The sequence below is a fragment of the Lissotriton helveticus genome, chromosome 5_1, assembly GCF_964261635.1.
Source record: "Lissotriton helveticus chromosome 5_1, aLisHel1.1, whole genome shotgun sequence".
Lineage (NCBI taxonomy): Eukaryota > Metazoa > Chordata > Amphibia > Caudata > Salamandridae > Lissotriton > Lissotriton helveticus.
In genome coordinates this window covers 1,318,609,961-1,318,629,071 of record NC_136065.1, presented here as the reverse complement: position 1 = coordinate 1,318,629,071, position 19,111 = coordinate 1,318,609,961, and the positions used below count along the sequence as shown (strand labels likewise).

Here is a 19,111-nt window from a genome sequence, read left to right as displayed (position 1 = left end):
AATCATTTGTGCCCAATTGCCTGGGAGCCCTCTGGGTGTGAGCACACATTGTGCTAAGTGTCCCCCTGCCCCCAGTACATATATACCCCTACCGCACAGCTCCATTATGCTCTTGCACCATGAAGTCTGGTGCCTGGATGCTCCTGATCCATGTAGGTGGTACCACCGTCTGGTGCAGTCAAAATGTAAAGTCATAACTTGCTACACAGCACCAATAAACACGTGTCCCCCCTGGCACCGGTATGCGCATGTACCAGGCTGGGAGCACCCGCATGCCACTGCACCCTACTGCCCAGCGCCAGCATATGCCTGTACGGGGCAGTTCAGTATGAGATGGGACATTGTCCAGCAGCAGCAGCTGCATGCGCCTGAACCTACTGAGCAGGATCAGAATGGCTTTGTACCAACACGCGCAGCAGAGCTATCTTGGACATCTGAAGGATTCTGGGGTCCTGTGCCAAACGTATTTTTGCATACATGAGTTTCCCAAGCGCCATCCCTGTGTAGCTCCTGTGACCAGGAGACTGCTTTCTCCTCATCTGCTGCTCTGCTCGGTCTCTGCCCCTTCATAAACAAGATGCATGTGAACTCGCATAGAAACCCCGCCCGTTTGGCCCCATCCACAACACACTAGCGGTATGAAACGTCTTTCGCCCATCGCCACTATAATGGCCAGCTCACTCAAGGGACCTCGGCCCCTTTTGGCGCGCTGGCAAAGTTACAGGCACACATGGTCACATATTTGTGCAAATGGCAGAAAAATCCGTGAGTTCGCAGGAAAATTCGCAAACTCACAGACTTTTTTTGCAATTTCGCACTAATTCGCGGACCGCGAATTCGCAAATTTTGCCCATTCTTAATAGAAACATCAGTGAGCTCAGCTGGTAGAGAGTAAAGGAAGGGGGAGGTCAGGGCCCTCCTAGTGAGGGACATCATTGGGTAAAATCGAGAGTCAGCGAGCATGCACTGCTCTGCGACACATGCTATATTCTCTGCAAGGTTTGAACTGGTCAGCTTAGCTAACAAGCATAAGCAAAATCAATAGCTCCAGCTAAACACTTATAAAGTCCCAAAGTCAAGATCTATTGGATATGCCAATGCTTGTTAATGTATACTAACAGTCTGAATTGTCACATTTGTAGGAGTGTGATGGTTAGTTGTGTTGGTACTGTCATTGGCAGCACGGGCAGGGGTAATGGTGGGTGCAAGCTGCAATGGCCTCCCGACAAGGGCCCTGGTACCTATTTTTTTCTACAATTTAAATACTAGCTGTAAGTGATTAGCAGACTGAGGGACTATGCTAGGATGGGATCGGTGGCCAAACTGCTTCATAAGACCATTGATTGGTTAGAAAAAAAAGATGGAAAGCCTGACCTGGAAGAAATAGGCTCCATTACTGATTGCCCAGCTCCCCCGGAAATCGTTGGTTAGTCGGAAATATACCAGCGCTGCAGGCCGGCGTGTGCAGTTGCGGTCTTCCACCATGCGGTCTACAATACCACCTGTTCAAAAAGAGCACTCAAGCAGCCTGACCCCACACATGTCTGTCTCTGGCACTGGCTAAGGGATAGGCATGCCTGTGGCTGAGAGTCGGCATGTCTGTGTCAGTCAGCATTCAGGACGAAGAAATGGCGGTGTTTGGGTGCATCTCATGGTGAGCCAGACCAAACAGCTAGAGCACCTGCAAGGAGATGACACTGTGGTAGTGACTGTATAGGAAGGACCTGTCAGTCTCTACGGCAGGATTAGCACAGCCAGAACGATAGAGATGGAGGCAACTTTCATACCCCTGCCAGCTCTTGAACATTAGTAGTTGGAGATTTTGAGCAGGGTGAGGAGCTAGCAGGGCTAGATGTCTGAGGGTATAAGGCATGTTAGGCATTTAGAGTGTGGGTCGAGAGTGCGTGGCATCCTCCTGTGCCGGGAACATTCTCTTTCTTGGTAGAAACCACAAACGCACCATACCTCAGCCGGCCTCCGTTCCAATCCCAGAGCTCCCCAAACTCCCCCTACCGACAACCTCGAGGCACCTTCGGCCCTCACAAGCACACTAGCTGCCTATCTGAGGAGGAAACCCTTGACCTCGCCCTCTCCTATAACCTCTCCCTCACCACAACAAATCCACTAGATCTCACTGAAAAGGAAATCCAGGACTTTCTTATGGACCATAATGCAGCCCCTACTTCTCCTTGTCTACCTGACATGAGTGCCGCACACCCCATCTGCACGGTCGCTATCGACCCACACAGATAAGCCCCCCCCAGAAATAGAAGGATGCTCAGATGCAACCTTGCACCAGTGACCCTGTCCACCCCGACCCCCTCCACCACTCCCCTTCCTGCTCCGACGGGTCTGTTAATCAACTGCCGTTCTGCAGTGAAGCATGCGGCCGATGTCGCTGCCCTCATTCTGAACAACACCGACATAGCCATTCTAACAGAATCATGGCTTAATGATGCTTCATCCCCATGCCTCGACCTCTTAATCCCCCCAACTTTAACATAGCCAGGCTCGACAGACCACATAACAAAAAAGGGGGCGGAATTGCCTGCATCCATCGCTCGAACCTCCTTGTCACTGAGCTTTTAACGGACAACACTGATTCCTGCGAATATCTAGCCCTCTCAGTCTGCAGTAGCACCATCCACTTATGTAACCTACACATCTTTTACCACCCCCCAGGCACTAACAAACCTTTCACTGACTACCTCATGGAAGTCATCACGGCTAAGAACTCCCCAAACACCAAGGGCATTTTCCTCGGCGACTTCAACCTGAACTGGAATGACCTTAAGGATCCGCATGTCAATGCCATTAAAGACCTCTTGGCCGATCTAGCCCTGACCCAAGCTTGCCCTCTCCCAACCCACTCGAAAGGAGCCACTCTAGACTGGATCATCTCTAAAGAGACTACCGTCAAGCTCACATCAATTGACCCCTGCGACTGGTCTGACCACCATGCCATTGCCTTTCTGCTACCTAGCACCCGCAAGACAAGGACGCCACAACCGGTACTCCCAAAACGCTGGGTCAGAGACACCAAAGAACCTAGACATCAATAAACTTGAGATCCGCTGCAAATCCGACCTACCCCCCTACCCCCCCACATCACCTTGGTCAGTGACCTCAATGATCACTACTCTGCCACAATGTCGAACATCTTGGATGACCTAGCCCCTTTTAAACTAAAAAGAACTCAATTGAGAGATAGAAACCCATGGTTCACTGGTGCCCTCAACGACGAGAGAAGAGCCCTGCGGCAATATGAAAGAATCTGGAGACAGCACCCCTCGGCAGATCACCTAAAACTTCTTCGCCAGGCCAGAAATACCTACAACACGAACATTGTCAACTCAAAAAAAGAATTCTTCAGAGCGGAATTAGGAAATGCCCAGAACAGACCCCGCAAACTCTTTGAGATGGTCAAACTCCAATCGAATAAACTGTCCAAAACAGAGAAAGAAACCCCCAAGTCGCTCATCTCCTCTGGGGATTTCTCCTCATTTTTCGCAAACAAAATCAAAACCTTAGATACTGAACTCAAGGCTGCATCCTTTCCCCCTCCGAACTTTGATCTTCCGCCTCCTCCCTCCTTGCCGCCATGGTCCTTACCGAAGAATTTAGCACACTGGTCTGAATTTTCACCCTATGATGAAGTCGCAGTCGCGAAAATCCTTTCCTCCCTGAACCCCAACAACTATTTCAATCACCCGCTCCCTTCAAACTGTCTCGCGACCATTGCCAAATCCAACATTCCCAGCTGGACTGCAATAATCAACGCCTCCCGTAGACAGGGATCAATACCGACCTCGCTGAAAGCAGGCCAAGTCCTACCCATTCTGAAAAAAACGTCGCTGGACCCAGCCTCCCCAGACAACTTTAGACCAATTTCCAACATTCCGCTCCTGGCTAAAGTGCTGGAAAAGTGTGTACAACGACAGCTAAGTCACCACATCAACAACTTCCATCTACTTGTTGACTGCCAATCCGGCTTCCGACCGGGGCACAGCACCGAAACCACCATGCTCCACATCGTAGATGACGCTCTTCAAGCCCTTGACCAAGACAAAACCTGTCTTCTGATCCTCCTTGATCTATCATCGGCCTTCGACATGGTCAACCACGAGATGCTACTCAAACGCCTCAAACTAAGGATGGGTTTAGATGGCACAGTCCTAGATTGGTTTAGCTCCTACCTCCAAAACCGATCGCAGAGATTCCTAATCAATGGCGAACTGTCCGCCCCCTCCATGGTCACGGTGGGAGTCCCTCAGGGATCAACATTGTCCCCCACCCTTTTCAATCTCTATCTGGAACCCCTTGCCGAAGTCCTGCGCACTGCAAATATCTCCTTCCATATGTACGCTGATAACACTCAGATCTACATAAAAATCTCATCTCTTGCAGAGATCCTCACCCTGAATGAGGCCCTGAAGCTGACCGTCAGATGGCTCTCCTCCAATCAACTCAAACTCAATGCTAAGAAAACTGAGTTCCTTCTAATCTCCCCACTCAAGAGAAACCCTTAGATCCAGACATGGATTACAGCTATCACAGCCTTAAACTGTTCCCCGACCATTGTGAATTCGGCCAAATCTCTGGGAATTATCTTGGATTATAACCTAAATATGCGAGACCACATCAACGCAATGGCCAAATCTGCCAGATTCCACCTGAGCTACCTATGGAAATTGAAACCCTTTCTAGACGCTCCTGACCTAAAACTCGCAGTCCAATCATTAGTTATCTCTCGACTGGAATATGGCTGCTCCACCCTCTCTGGCTTACCCAAGTTCTCGCTGGCACCCTTAAAAACCTGCCTCAACGCAGCCGCCAGACTACTTACAGGCTCAAAAAAATTCGATCACATCACTCCTCACTTGAAAGTGTTGAACTGGCTCCCCTTCGATGCGAGGATTCTCCTCAAGCTGGCATGCATCACGCACAAGGCCCTACACTCTAACTCCCCTGCGTATCTTGCACAGAAGCTTGTGTTATCCGGAGGAAACAGAAACTCACGATCGGCAATGCCCTCCTACTCCGGCCTGCACGCTTCAGGAAAACAAAAACCTACAATCGGGCTTTCGCCGGGACTGCACCAAGAATATGGAACTCCCTCCCTCATGACATCAGAAAAATCCCCTCCTTAGCACGCTTCAAAAAAGAGGCCAAGTTCTTCCTCATGGGTAAATTCCTTGGCTAAACCCGTTCCCACTGTTCACCTGAGAGACTATTGCCTTATCCTGCGACCTTCTACATTACTCTTGTGATTACTGTAATATTTTTGTCCCGTTGTATAGCTTATCCTATCCCTCAATGTACAGTACTGTATGATATCCTGCCCTCCTACGACCCCTTGACTCTGTAAGCTCTCCCATGTACAAATTCCCTGTATATTGTTTTTGACCTGCCTTGACCTTGTATTACTTCTATGAATCTGTAAAGCGCTCTGATACACTCACGGGTCAAGTTCGCGCTCTATAAAACCTTAAAATAAAATAAAATAAAATACAATCTATCCATCCATCATAAATATGCTCTCACCAATTAACTCTTACATCCATGCGCCCACACACTTATCCACTCATCTACCCATTCATTCTTGCATTCAACCATTCATTGATACATGCAGTCATCCTCTGACTGACCAGTTCCTCAGTCCTTGCACTCAACCGTAATCTAACGGACACATTCATTCATCCATGCACTCCCTCATCTATTTATCATCCATGGACTGATTCACCCATCCATACACTCACTCAGCCATCTATCCACCCATGGACTGTGTCACTTACACACCCATTTCCTTATGAATGTGTTCATCATCTAGTCATTCTTTCATCCATTAATTCATGCATACATCCATTCACCCTACTACTCATTCTAGCATGCATTCACCTCTGCACATACAACCTATTCAAGCAATGAAAATGTATTTTCACGTATATGAAAAATCAGACTTATCAGCTTCCTCCGTGCATGCTCCTTATGATGGACTTAGGAAATGGGTCTGAAAATGTTCCTCCATCATGTGTTTAGTCTATTTCTCTTAATACATCTTGTAAAGCTTGAAATAATAACTAATATAATTTGCTAATACAACCTATTACTTCCTTGACTGTCCTTAATATTTTAATGGCACATAACGTCCTCCATGCCCTGCCACATCGGAGCCAATTTTCCACTGGCTTTGTCTAGCACATATTCAATGAGCTCAAACAGAGAGCATAAAACTGTAACATTGGGCAAGTCGAATTACCTCAACAGGTAAATTAGACATTTCAAAACAAAGATTCTCATACTTTGACTTTATAATCCAAGTGCCATCAGAGAGCCTTTTCCAAAAAATCTGTTTATTAGTTTGCTAATGGAGGTTTCATAAGTAGAAAAAGGTGTCGAGGTCATGAACCATCTCACTGCCTCAAAGAGCTAGCATCACAGGCGCATGGTGAACCATGAGAGTGCAACCTACCGGTACATTTTCCGATCAGGTGATCTTTTGTAGCTCTTCATCGCTACATCTCCAAGGCAGGTGTAGTTGGGTGGAGGGATCATCTCGTAGATTGTAACTGGTTTGCGCGCAGAACTCCCTTTATCGCTCCAGATTTTCCTGCAATGTTGAATTACATTTTTCCAGTTACATATGTTTCCATAATACTTAAATGAAGATACTGAGTTCTAGCGTCAAAGCCTCCAGCCTTCTTTGCGTCGAGTAGAGTACTATAGACATTAAGAGCAAGGCAGAGTGGGCAGCTTCACACATAGTGCAGGCTTTATTGTTGGTAGCGTGTGGTGCAGCAATCTTTGTTGGTATCCTCCCACCCCATGGTCTCCATCACATATTTCCATCACTATCACCCTCCGGTGGTGCCCTTCATCTCGCCTCAGCCTCGCTTTCCCATTTATGTTATAGCACTACTCATTCCAAAATGGACTTTCAAAGCACTTTACATCACAAACATATTATACAGAGACAATGAATGTTACACATGTGTAAGTCAACGTATAGCAAATGTGAAGACAATGATGGCTACAAGGGGTAAAAGTCACATTTCATCCCTACTGGTAGGCAATGTGGTTCAGATTTGCTCACACTTTGTGCCAGGTTTGGGCTACAGTTGAAACATAAACCCAAAGCAAACTGTTATGTTGGGATTTACTATTGGGTAATTTCCCAAAGTAACACAAAGTGGCCCTCTGTGCTGCTTTGCATTACTTTACATGAAAGGGGCGTTCCATGAGTGGTACATTGGTGTTTCCATGCAACCACCCAAAGGTTTGATGCAAATCCCTATCTACAAGAATCGTAGACAGGGATTTGCACCAAAACCTTACGATTCCATGAGGTAAGGTCAACAAGGAGAAATGTCTCATTTTTCCTTGTTTTTCCTACTTTGCATGTGTAAAGCGTTGTACAGCACACTACAAAGCATGAAGTGTTTTGGACAGTTTTTGTACTGGAAGTCCTGCAACTTGGGAAGAGACAAAATAAATCTATATCTTTTCCAATTGGATTGGAAGCCAAGTGTAAAATTCTCCCGTTTTTAGAATTATATTATTATTCCACATTGGCACAATCTGATAATTTTTAGATCGGGCTTTAGACAATATCATTTGATGTTATGGAAAGTATGTATTCTGTATACATAATTCTAGTAGCTTTCAGACAGCCCTTTTCATGCCTCTGTCTGTTGCTATGTCATTCACATTTTTCTTTTGCCCTCTACAGCCTTGTTATGTGAACATTACAGTATGTAATTACATACACATTTGTATTGTTGCTGTGTTTCTTCAATGCTGTTGATGAACTATTATTTTGGAATATATACATGTCATATATTTGGGGTTCTGGAATGTAATGTACAGGGATTGAAGGCTGTCGGAATTGGAGAGAATTAAATCTTTTTTAATTACATATGCAAGCTGGAGAAAAGTTTATTGGATCTGTTCGTACTCACTGACCACTTTTAACTCGGAATTGCTGTCTTATTTGTGGACAGTTTAGGATTTTCCTACATAATTACAGTGTGGGTTACTGTACTGGAGGTGAGAATTCACATGAAGGTGACAATTCATGTGTCATGTGAGGATTACATATTTTACCTCAGTGACAGTTGAATTGCGAGCTCTGAGTGTGGGAGCTTCTTACCGTGGATACACAAGCTTGCTTTTCCAAGATTCTTCGGTACTAGCACATCTGGAGAGCTTTCTCATCTTCTGTTAAGCAGGGCGGTGTATGGAGGAAGGCAGATTTTGTGTAACAAGCTCAATTGCCCTAAAACATTGACGTTCAACGGCGTTTCGGCAGGTAATTTAGGAAGTTGGGAATGGTTTCATTCACAACCTTAGGATTCCGTTTTGACGAAATAGGTAATTGTCCTGCCTCATTACCTGTGTTCAGTTACTGAATTGAAGAAGTAATCTCTTACCATTTATGATAACAACCATTCAACTGTGTAATTAGATAATAGGAACTCTATTATATGCCTGGCCAGGCAGTGACAGGCACAGCTTTGTATTCTATTACCTGCCTGTTTTGAACTGTTTGTCTCTACAGCATGGTGACAGGCACACCTTCTGATTACTTTTAGGCTTGCTTTGCTGTTTTACTAATTTTTGTTACTTATATTTATTCAGCTTCATACTTATGATTGTTGTCATGGCGAATTCAAGTAATGTTATCCAACCACCACCTTTTCTGCAATTGCCTGTCTAGCCACCTATGTTAAAAGAGAAGGCTTTGGATTTTTGAAAATTAATTGGTATAAATTAATGCTCCAAAATAGGATGCTGTTAGATGTACAGCTTTATTGTTTAATCACTTGGGTAAAGCTGGTCAACAAGTTTTTAACAATTTGTCACTAGTGAAGGCTCCTACTGGTTTGGATTCATGGGATGCTTATTCTGGACCTTTCGCTCGAATGGATAAGCAATATTTTGAAGAGCTTTCAGTTATGTTGGAAAGACATAATTTGTTTAAGAGAAAACAACTTGTGAAGAAGTGTGGCTCAGGGGTTAGAGGCGGCAGACCCGGAAGCTGAGATCGGTCCTGGACCAGGGTTCAATTCCCCGCCCCGGCGGGTCTTGGGCCAAAAAAATTCTACGGACCCGATAATTCTCGTCCCGGTGCCTCCTCGACTCACGGGTTCACACTCTGCGACTCTGGGCAATAGCTTGCTTAATCTCCACAACGGCCCCTCGTGGCGGGATGCCTGACTTTCACCTTGTGGATACCCTGCTATCTCACAGGGGAATATCAGGAAGGGTTCCCTAAGCAAGCGCCGGGACACCCACTGCGGGTAGCCGTGCGCTATATAAGCACAATCTACATTTACATTTACATTTACATTTGAATAAGACAGTGGAGGATTATTTAGTAGTTTTGAGACTAATTGCTACTAAAAATGAGTTTGGAAGTAATTTAGATATTAATTGTGTGATCAATTTGTTTCTAATTGTTCTACTACAAAAGTTCATGAAAGCATTTTGACTTGTAAAAATCTTTCACTAGGTGAAGTTATAGACATTGCTAAGAGTGTAGAACACTCATTATTCTCATCTAAAATATTAACAGATGATCTTATAAATATTATGCACGCATCTACTGTGTGTGTGTATTAGATAATGCAGAAATGTGTGCTATTTCAAACAAAAGTAGGTTTAAAAGAAGTTGGAATAAGAAAGGGTCTGATGCTTGTTACAGGTGTGATTCTAAGTTTCATTGAATGAAAGAGTGAATTCTAAAGTTAATCAGATTGTGACAAATAAAAAGGATATATGTGAAAGTTTGAATAATATTTTGCTAAAAGTGGATATTGGGGTGTTGAATTCATCTAAGAAAAAATATCACGGTCTGATGTGTGTGGTGGAAATTGCCATAATTAAAAAGGTGGGAATAATAGCCCGATCTCCCATTAAGATTTTAACTGATGTCAATTGTGAAAAGTTTTGCACTAATCCGCTTTTCAAACCTGCCGACGTGAATCCATAGGCGTTTGGTGATTAGGATATCACAATGAAAGGATTTTTCTCAGATGTCTTGAAGTTTCAAGGTCGAGAACCTTTTACAAAAGGGCATGTTGCTGAAAAGGGGAGAGATATTATGGGTTGGCAAGATCAGGGTAGATTGGGAATTTTACTTAAGCCTGGACACGATAAGCCAGTTGTTTTGTGTGACATGCCTATTTTGGCTGTGGAATACCACATATATGTGAAGGTATCGAAATGTTGCTCAAGAAGTATGAAAGGGTGGTCAGTGACAGTGTGGTCCTTGCTTGTGAAAGGGTTTGAACAAATAAATTACTTTGAAATGTGATGCCCTAGAGAGCGCGCGGCGAGGCAAGATGGCCGCAACGTGAGGAGCTCCGCTCGATAGAGCCGAGCCGCAGAAAAAGCGACGCCAAAGTATGCATTTCATCGTCGGAAGAGGCCGTGTACATAATTGCAAGTTTTCAGACCTACATGCATTATTTTTATCACTCTTTGCGATGCACTTGTCTTTGTCAGTCAGCTGCCGCCATTTGACCTCTTTGCCTACGCAGCGTTTCTTTCCCTTTCTGCTACATTGACGCTCATTAGGCACTTATAACTGCATTTTATTCCTGGCACAGTGGAGATTCGTTTTTTCATTCCAGGCTACGCTGCAATTGTGTTTTTTTTGCCCTACTTTACCTCACCTGCGCTCCTTGTCTCCACTCAATGCCTTGTTTATGTATGCTGACAACCGACATTCAACTGTACATGGAGAAGAGAGGTTAGAGTGCACCCTTCACATGACATCCTCAGTCTGCGCAGGTTATACGGTCCAATAATTCTGTTATTTGGTCCTTTTAGTGCAGCTGGTGTTTTTTCTTGCTGTACTGCTGTGCTTTTGGTGCACTCTTTCATTCCCTCATATTGCAACGCCTTTATCGCTATACTGTGCTGACGAATGGACTTTTCTTTGTCAAACGGAGTACTGCTTTTGCTTCAAACTTTTTCTCAACACCTCTTTATTATTATTAATACTGTTTCTCCTGCAGCCTCCAATTTTGCTCGTCTACAGTTTTTAAGTGGTGATATATTCAATATGGATTCCACACATTGAAATAAATCCCATGGGAACTCTTCAGGAAGTCGTAATGATTTATCTGTATCTTCCGGTAAACGTATCAAAAAGTATCTACCTTCTCCATCAAAATCACCGCTTCCTCTCACTCTGGAGGACATAATGGAGGAATTGCGCCTCATTCGTCCTTTCATGACAGACACTGCTGCTACTCTTCAGAGGTTGAATGACAATTGGTCTAGCCTTGAAACAAGACTTTCTGATGTAGAAAAGAAGATTAGTGATGATCAAGATATTGTTGCCATAGTTGATAGCCTCACTAGAGAGGTAAGCCAGCTTAAAAAAAACACAGAGGATTTGGAAAACCGTAACAGGTGCAACAACCATCGCATATATGGTATTCCAGAGGGTTCGAAAGGGTCTGAGATGATTACATTTTTGAAAACCCAAGTCCTTCAAATTGTTGGCCTCCCAAAATCCTCGGATTTTAACATAAACAAGCTCATCGTTTGGGGCCAAAGGCTATATCCTCTTCATCCAAGCCTAGAGGTATAATTGCTTACTTCCTCCTATATTCAGACCTTATGACGATTCTCAATGCTGCTAAACAACATAAGCAGATGCTTTGGGCTGGCCACAAAGTCTTCTTCACTCAAGATGTTTCTAAACCTACTGCTACTCGTCAGAAGGAATTTCTAGATCTCTGACCTGCGTTGAGATCCATGAATGCACGCTATGGTTTGATCCATCCTTTTTTTCCAAAGTAACTTATAAAGATAAAACCTTCCGTTTTGAGGATCCTGCTGACCTACGGAAGTTTATTCATAATCACAAAGGAGAACTTATGGAACTGAGCAAAACTTAATTGTTCTGTTATTGATTCATTGTTGTGTCTTGTCTAATTTTATTCCAGATTGCAGTTTGTCAGCTATAACGTTTCCGTTGTTTATCCTCTCCCATGTTTCACAGGTCTCCCCTGTGCAGTGCTGTTGTAGAAATTTCTCATTCGTGTTGTCCTGATGTCTGTAATGCGCACTTCATCCCACTGCCACTTCCCCTAGATGTTTGGTAAGTTCCCTTCATTTGTTTCACTTGGTCACCTCTTGTCTTTGGATTCCACTCTCAATCGTTTTTTCTATTAGTGTACGGTGACCTGTTCTTTTTTTGATGTCTCCTACTCGTGTGGCTGTCTTGTTCTTCGCTACCCCCTCTCACATTAATGTTTTCTGGTAGGTTGTCCTTTTTGGTTAAAGCCACCTGGCTTTCTGTCATCCTCCTTTTGATGTCTTCTTCTGGGGGATTGTGCCCCCCTATTTCCTTTTCTTTAATATATTCCCTTTCTGTTTCTCATTACTTTTTATATCCTTTCATCCTCTGTCTTCCCTTACTTTTTTTCCTTTCTTTGTTACTTTTTTCTCTTTCCTCTCGCTGGCTACACTTTTCTTATTTATCCCTTTCTACATTCTCTTTTTTGTTATATTTCAGTCTATTATTTTTTAAAGTTCTCTTTATCTGCTCTGGTTTATTGTTCTGTGATGGTCATATGGATCGGTTTCTCAACATTCTTCTAACAATTTTCCAACCTTATTCTCTTTTCTCCTATTCTTTTCTGACTGCTTTACATTCTCTCGCCTATCTTCATCTACCTTCCAGGAATGAGTGGCTTTCGCATTATCTTATTTATTTTATTTATTTATTTATTTATTTTCGTAATTTTTATAGCGCAACAAATACCCTGGGGTGTCTCGGCGCTGTGGAGCTACTGGGGTCAGTGATCCTTTTACTGGTTAAATAACCACGTTTTTAGGAGCCTGCGGAAGCTCATCAGGTTAGGGGCAGATTTGATGGACTGTGGCAAAAGATTCCAGAGTTTTGGGGTGGCCACCAAGAAACGTCTATCTCCCCAGGTGGCGGTTCTTGTACGTGGCACAGTGAGGAGGTTGGTATTGGCCGATCTTAATTGCCGTCTAGGAATATATGGCTGAAAGGCTTCCGTCAGGAACCTGGGTCCTATGTTGTGTACTGCCTTATATGCAATACAGAGGGCCTTGAATTTGATGCGGCTCTCAACTCTCAGCCAGTGGAGTTGACGAATGCCAAGAGTGGTAGAATTGCGGCGAGGAATGCTCAGGAGAATCCTGGCTGCCGCATTCTGAATGGATTGCAGCTTTGTTATGACTCGCTTCTGGGTGTGGAGAAGGAGAGCGTTTCCGTAATCCATTTTGGAGAAGACTAAGGTAGAAACCAAAGTCTTCCCAGCTGAGGGAGGGAGATAAGGCAGCAGCTTCTTTATCTTTTTCAGGATAAAGAATGAAGACGACACAACCTTGTTTGTATGCAGGTCGAAGACCATCTTGCTGTCAAAAATGACTCCCAGGTTTCTGGCTTTTTCCACTGGGACAGGTGGGTGGCCGAGCTTTTCCGGCCACCAGTTAGTCGACCATTCTGGAGAGAGTTTTCCAAAGGTCATAACCTCGGTCTTGTCCGAGTTGAGTCTAAGACAATTAGAGGCCATCCAGGTACTGACCTCAAGCATAGCTTTCTGAAAGTTGGCTGCCACTGTGCAGCCGTCCTTGTGAATGCCCAGGACCAGCTGGGTATCATCTGCATAAGATGTTAACCGTATTCCATATTCCTTTATTACCCTCGCTAAGTCCGCTACATAGATGTTAAATAACATGGGACTTAGCGAGGAACCTTGTGGGACTCCACAAGGAAGTGCAGAGATGGATGAATAGAAATCTCCCAGCCTTACAGTCTGGGTACGGTCTGCCAGGAAAGATGAAATGAGATCCTTGGCCGGACCGTTTATGCCCAGAGCTCTGACACGGTCGACTAAGGTGGCATGGTCGACCGTGTCAAAGGCCGCTGACAAATCCAAAAGGATGAGGACAGCCGCCCCCCCCCTGATCCATGATTGCCCTGATCTCGTCAGAGGCCTTAATCAGGGCGGTCTCTGTCCCATGCCCTTTCCTGAAGCCAAACTGCGTTTCGTCGAGAAGTTGGTGGGTCTCAACGAACTCTGAAAGCTGTCTGTTCATAACGGATTCGCATACTTTGGCGGCGAAGGGTAGACAGGCAATGGGTCTATAACTGACGGCGGCTGTGGGGTCTAGGGAGGGTTTCTTCAGAAGGGGTTTTATAACAGCCTTCTTCCATATGCTTGGAAATTGGCCTGTCTGAAATGCAGTGTTGCAAATTTGCATGAGGGGGCGTGAGATCACCTCAGTGAGTTTTTGCATCACAGAAGGGGGGCAAGGGTCCAGAGGGGAACCAGATTTAGTAGATGAGATGAGAGTGATGACGTCATCAAGAGAAGCAGGTGAGAAACATAAAAAAGAGTCATCATTATGATGAGAAAATACCTCTTTCACCCTACCACCTCTGTGTTCAGTTTTGGTATCCCCTTCAAATGAAGCATATATATCTGCCACCTTAGTGGTGAAGAAGGTGGATAAATCGTTACAAAAGGTCTGTGAGGGCTCTACCCCAGGGCCAGAGGGGGGGGTGGACAAGGTCGTAACAACGGAGAACAGCTCTCTGGCGGAGTTGGCAGCGGTTTCAATTTGTGCCGTAAAAAAGACCGTTTTCCGGGCCACTATTGCCTTTTTGTAAATCGTAAGGGCATCTTTATAAATTTGTCTGGCTATGGGGCAGTAAGATTTTCTCCAGCGCCTCTCTAGATTTCTACAATGTTGGCGATGAAGTCTTAAATCTTCATTATACCAGGCAGCCGAAGGCGATGCTCTGTTAGGTCTTGAGAGTTTCTCCGGGGCCACTAGATTGGCGGCACTTCGGATCCAATCTTGAAAATCTGTAGCTGATAATGCTGAGGAATTTCCTCCTTGAGGAAGGGAGGAGGCAAGGGAATCTAGCATCTGAGGAATGTCCGCGTTTTTCCAAGCACGCGTCCCCATCCTAGTTCGGGGTCTCGGAAATGAAGGATGTGAGGGTCGTATGTTTTGTTGAAATATAATAGCCCTGTGGTCTGACCACGTGATGGGAATAATGTCCAGTACCGAGATGTCAGGATCATTGGTGAACAGACCATCAAGGGTGTGTCCAGCTTGATGTGTTGTGCCCTTAACTAATTGGTGAAGTCCTATATTGGAGAGGTCAGTCGTTAGCTGAATAGTATCAAAATTATCCTTCTCTTCCAGATGGAAATTAAAATCTCCAAGTATCGTGTAGTTTTCTGAGCCGACAACATTGTCATTTAGGTCGGAAAGAGTGGAGAGAAAGGCGCTACGAGGACCTGGGGGTCTGTATAATATTATACCCTTTAGGGCTTGCTTGGAGTTAATGTTAATCGCAAAGGCAGCTGACTCACAATTAACAGAATTTATAGGATCGAGTGTTGTCCGGTATTTATCCTTGTAGATGATAGCGAGACCACCACCTCTTCCAATGGGCCTATCATGTCTAGCAGCGCTATAACCATCTGGGATAGCGTCGCAAAAATCCGGACCTGAGCCGGCATCTGCCCATGTCTCAGTAGCGAACAGTAGATCTAGATTATGAGCGATAATGAACTCCTTGATGTGAAAACTGTGGCAAGGGAGTGAGCGCGTGTTGATAAGCGCAGCTCGACAGCCATGCGGGGGAGCATTGTCAGCAGCGTAGGGTAAGACATAATTAGGTTCTAGATGGGCTAGAGGGTGGGAATGAGGAAGTTGGTAGCCACAGCCTGGACAAGGGGGGGGGCTAGTATCCCTCCCAACAGTAAGAGAGGCGAGGGTACAATCCTGATGGGTATTACCAGGATTCAGCTCTCTTAGGTGCAGGGATGAGTACAGCAGTCAGGGACCAGGGGTTATGGCCCTAGGCCGTGTCTGGCCGCGGACGGGCGCAGACGGGCTTGGCTTTGGCGCGGCTTCGGCGCGCGCCCGCTGCGCCAGCCCGCTGCGCCGTCTGTTGTTAGTGCTCATTTATTGGCTGTGAGGAGGGTGGGAGGCCAGCGCGACTAGAGCGCAGCCCCAGCCCACACCCAAGATGGCGCCCGCCGGCACCTGCAATCAATGAAGCAGCAAGGCAGGCGAAAGAAAGGTGAGATAGCGTGGAAAGGGGTGTTAGAGTGCCTCTAACTGATTCCCAGTTAATCTAGTAGAATTAAAATGCCCCCAGAAGAGTTTTCAGCACAATTTAAAATGAAATAAAAAACGAGTGCAATCACATTTAAAATACAGCAATGAAGGAATCTGGTCTCAGAATAGCTCGCAGCCCTGGTGCTCACACAGGGAGAGCTCGAAAAGGCAGCGAACGACTGAAAACGGCCAGCTAAGTAATCTGGGAGGGCGGGAGGCCAGCGCGACTAGAGCGCAGCCCCAGCCCACATCCAAGATGGCGCCCGCCGGCACCTGCAATCAATGAAGCAGCAAGGCAGGCGAAAGAAAGGTGAGATAGCGTGGAAAGGGGTGTTAGAGTGCCTCTAACTGATTCCCAGTTAATCTAGTAGAATTAAAATGCCCCCAGAAGAGTTTTCAGCACAATTTAAAATGAAATAAAAAACGAGTGCAATCACATTTAAAATACAGCAATGAAGGAATCTGGTCTCAGAATAGCTCGCAGCCCTGGTGCTCACACAGGGATTATCTCTTGGAATGTTAAAGGTATTCGCAATCCTATTAAAAAGCAACGTGTCTTATCTCATTTAGCGAGACTGTCAAGTTGCTCTCTTGCAAGAAACACACCTTACTTTACAGGATCTGTCTTCATTGCATAAACAATGGGTAGGAGAAGCCTTTTGCTCTCCAGCAATTAATAATAAATATGGTGTTATAATTTTGTTTCACAAATCGCTCACTGTTCAATTACAAAATGAATTTCATGACACTAATGGTAGATGGTTGTTTTTGGATACTATTGTTAATAATGTACAACTCTCCTTTTGTAATGTTTATGGCCCTAATGGTACTGACTTAACCTTTTGGAATGATTTTTCCACGCTCCTTTCCTCACATGCAACTGATGATTTAATTGTAGGGGGCGATTGGAACCAACACATGGATCCTTTTTTAGACCGGAAATCACAAACTAGATATGTTCCCAATAAGATGCAAAAATCCTTTTACAAAACCATCTCTTCCAGAGGCCTCATTGATTCCTGGAGAATATCCTACCCGACTCTTTTGAATTCTCCATTTTTTCTCCAGTGCATGCATCCCACTCTCATATTGACTATATTTTCCTCACTCAACATGCTTTCCAATTTATGACTAACTCAGAAATAGGTTATATTCCTATTTCAGACCATGCCCCCATTATTTTAGACATGGATTACCCCTCACCCACTCACACTTCTCGACGCTGGCGTTTTATTAACTCTCTCCTCTTAGACTCCCAGTTTATTGATCACTTTAAGCTTTTCATTGAAGAATTCTTCCATAATAATCTTAACTCTACCTCTGACTTTCACTTTATTTGGGATGCTTTCAAGTCTGCAGCTAGAGGTTGCATTATTGACTTTGTATCCCAAAACAAGAAAAAAGCCTTTTCACATTCATCTCACATCCTTAAACAAATTAAAGAACTTGAACATCTTTACTTCACCACTAACTCCTCTGACATGCTCTCTTCTCTTATCATAGCCAAAATTAAATACAACAATTTTTCCTGGGATTCTGCTTTCAATAACCTTCTCAAATTTAATGCTAAAATATATGGAGGGCATAACAAAGCAGGCAAATCTATTGCGAACTATCTTAAAATTAAAAAACAAAAATCTAAAATTATAGCGGTCACTGATTCCCACGGAGTAGGTCAGTCCACTGATGACAAAATCCTTGACTGTTTTGTCCAATACTACTCTTCCCTCAACACTCCAGAATGCAGTCCTTGTTCCGCACAAATTGACTGCTTCTTTCAATCTATTCCCAAATCCCTTGATAATCCTGTGGATATCTCCTCCCTTGACATTCCCATTTTAGAAAAGGAAATACTCAATGCAATTACTCTTCTGCCTAAGGATAAAACACCCAGTCCAGATGGCTTTACTGTGCATTTTTATCTTCACTTTAAAAATGTTTTAATACCACACTTACTTTCCTTGATCAACCACTTTCTCGTCAAAGGAGAATCTAGGGGTTCCTTCACACAAGCAATGCTTTGCCTCATTCCTAAAAAAGATAAAGATCCCTCCCTTTGCAAAAATTATCGGCCCATTTCCTTAATAAACACGGACTGTAAAATGTATTATTTTTTATTTAGGGTTTTGTATGCCAAAATCTTAGCCACTCGTATTAACAAAGTCATTCCTGATCTTGTTAATATTTATCAATGTGGGTTTTTTAAGGGTAGATCACCGTTAATTCGAGAACTCTCCTTAATATCAACCACCTTGCTTCTAAGATGGACTCCCCTGTCACAGCTATCTCCTAAGATGCTGAAAAAGCCTTTGATAGGGTCAGCTGGGATTTTAAGTTTGGAGCGGTGAAATTCGATGGTTTTAGCCCCACCATTATACATTATATTCAACTGTTGTATTCTGATCCTTCTACTTCCATATGGGTCAATGGTTCTCAAACCAAGTACGTTCCCCTTCATAGAGGTACTAGACAAGAATGTCTCCTCTCTACTCTTCTTCTCATCCTCGCATTAGAACCTTTTCTGGAAATAATACGCTGTTCAGCATCCTATATTGGCTTCACATACAAGAATGTTTACATCAAGTTTACTGCTTATGCAGATGATATTTTGCACTACATTTCTAACCCGGCCACTTCCTTACCCGCACTTTTCTCCTTACTACATGAATACTCTTCAGTCTCTGGATACAAATTGAATGTAGACAAGTCTGAAGTCCTACCTCTTAACAAATTCTGTCTCTCTCAAAAGTTCCAAGGATCTGGTTTTGAATGGAATCCCAGATGTATTAAGTGTTTACTTATTCTTTATGCCAATACTATTAGAGAAACCATCAAACTCAACCATACTGATATACTTAAAAAGATTTCCTCCCTCATAGACGGTTGGTCCCCCCTTTTCTTATTTTGGTGGGGGAGGCTAGCAACTATTAAAATGATGCTTCTTCCCATTGTCAATTTTTAACTCTCAATGCTTCCTACC

General features: G+C 44.2%; 1 protein-coding gene across 1 annotated transcript in view; it reads right to left on the bottom strand.

The window, feature by feature from the left end:
* Positions 1 to 19,111, bottom strand: part of LOC144755347 (uncharacterized) — a 200,518-nt gene that overhangs the window by 99,323 nt on the left and 82,084 nt on the right. Inside the window, exon 5 of the mRNA XM_078644157.1 lies at positions 6,473 to 6,610. Within this exon, the coding sequence (XP_078500283.1) occupies positions 6,473 to 6,610 (138 nt within the window). The remainder of the gene's footprint in view (positions 1 to 6,472; positions 6,611 to 19,111) is intronic.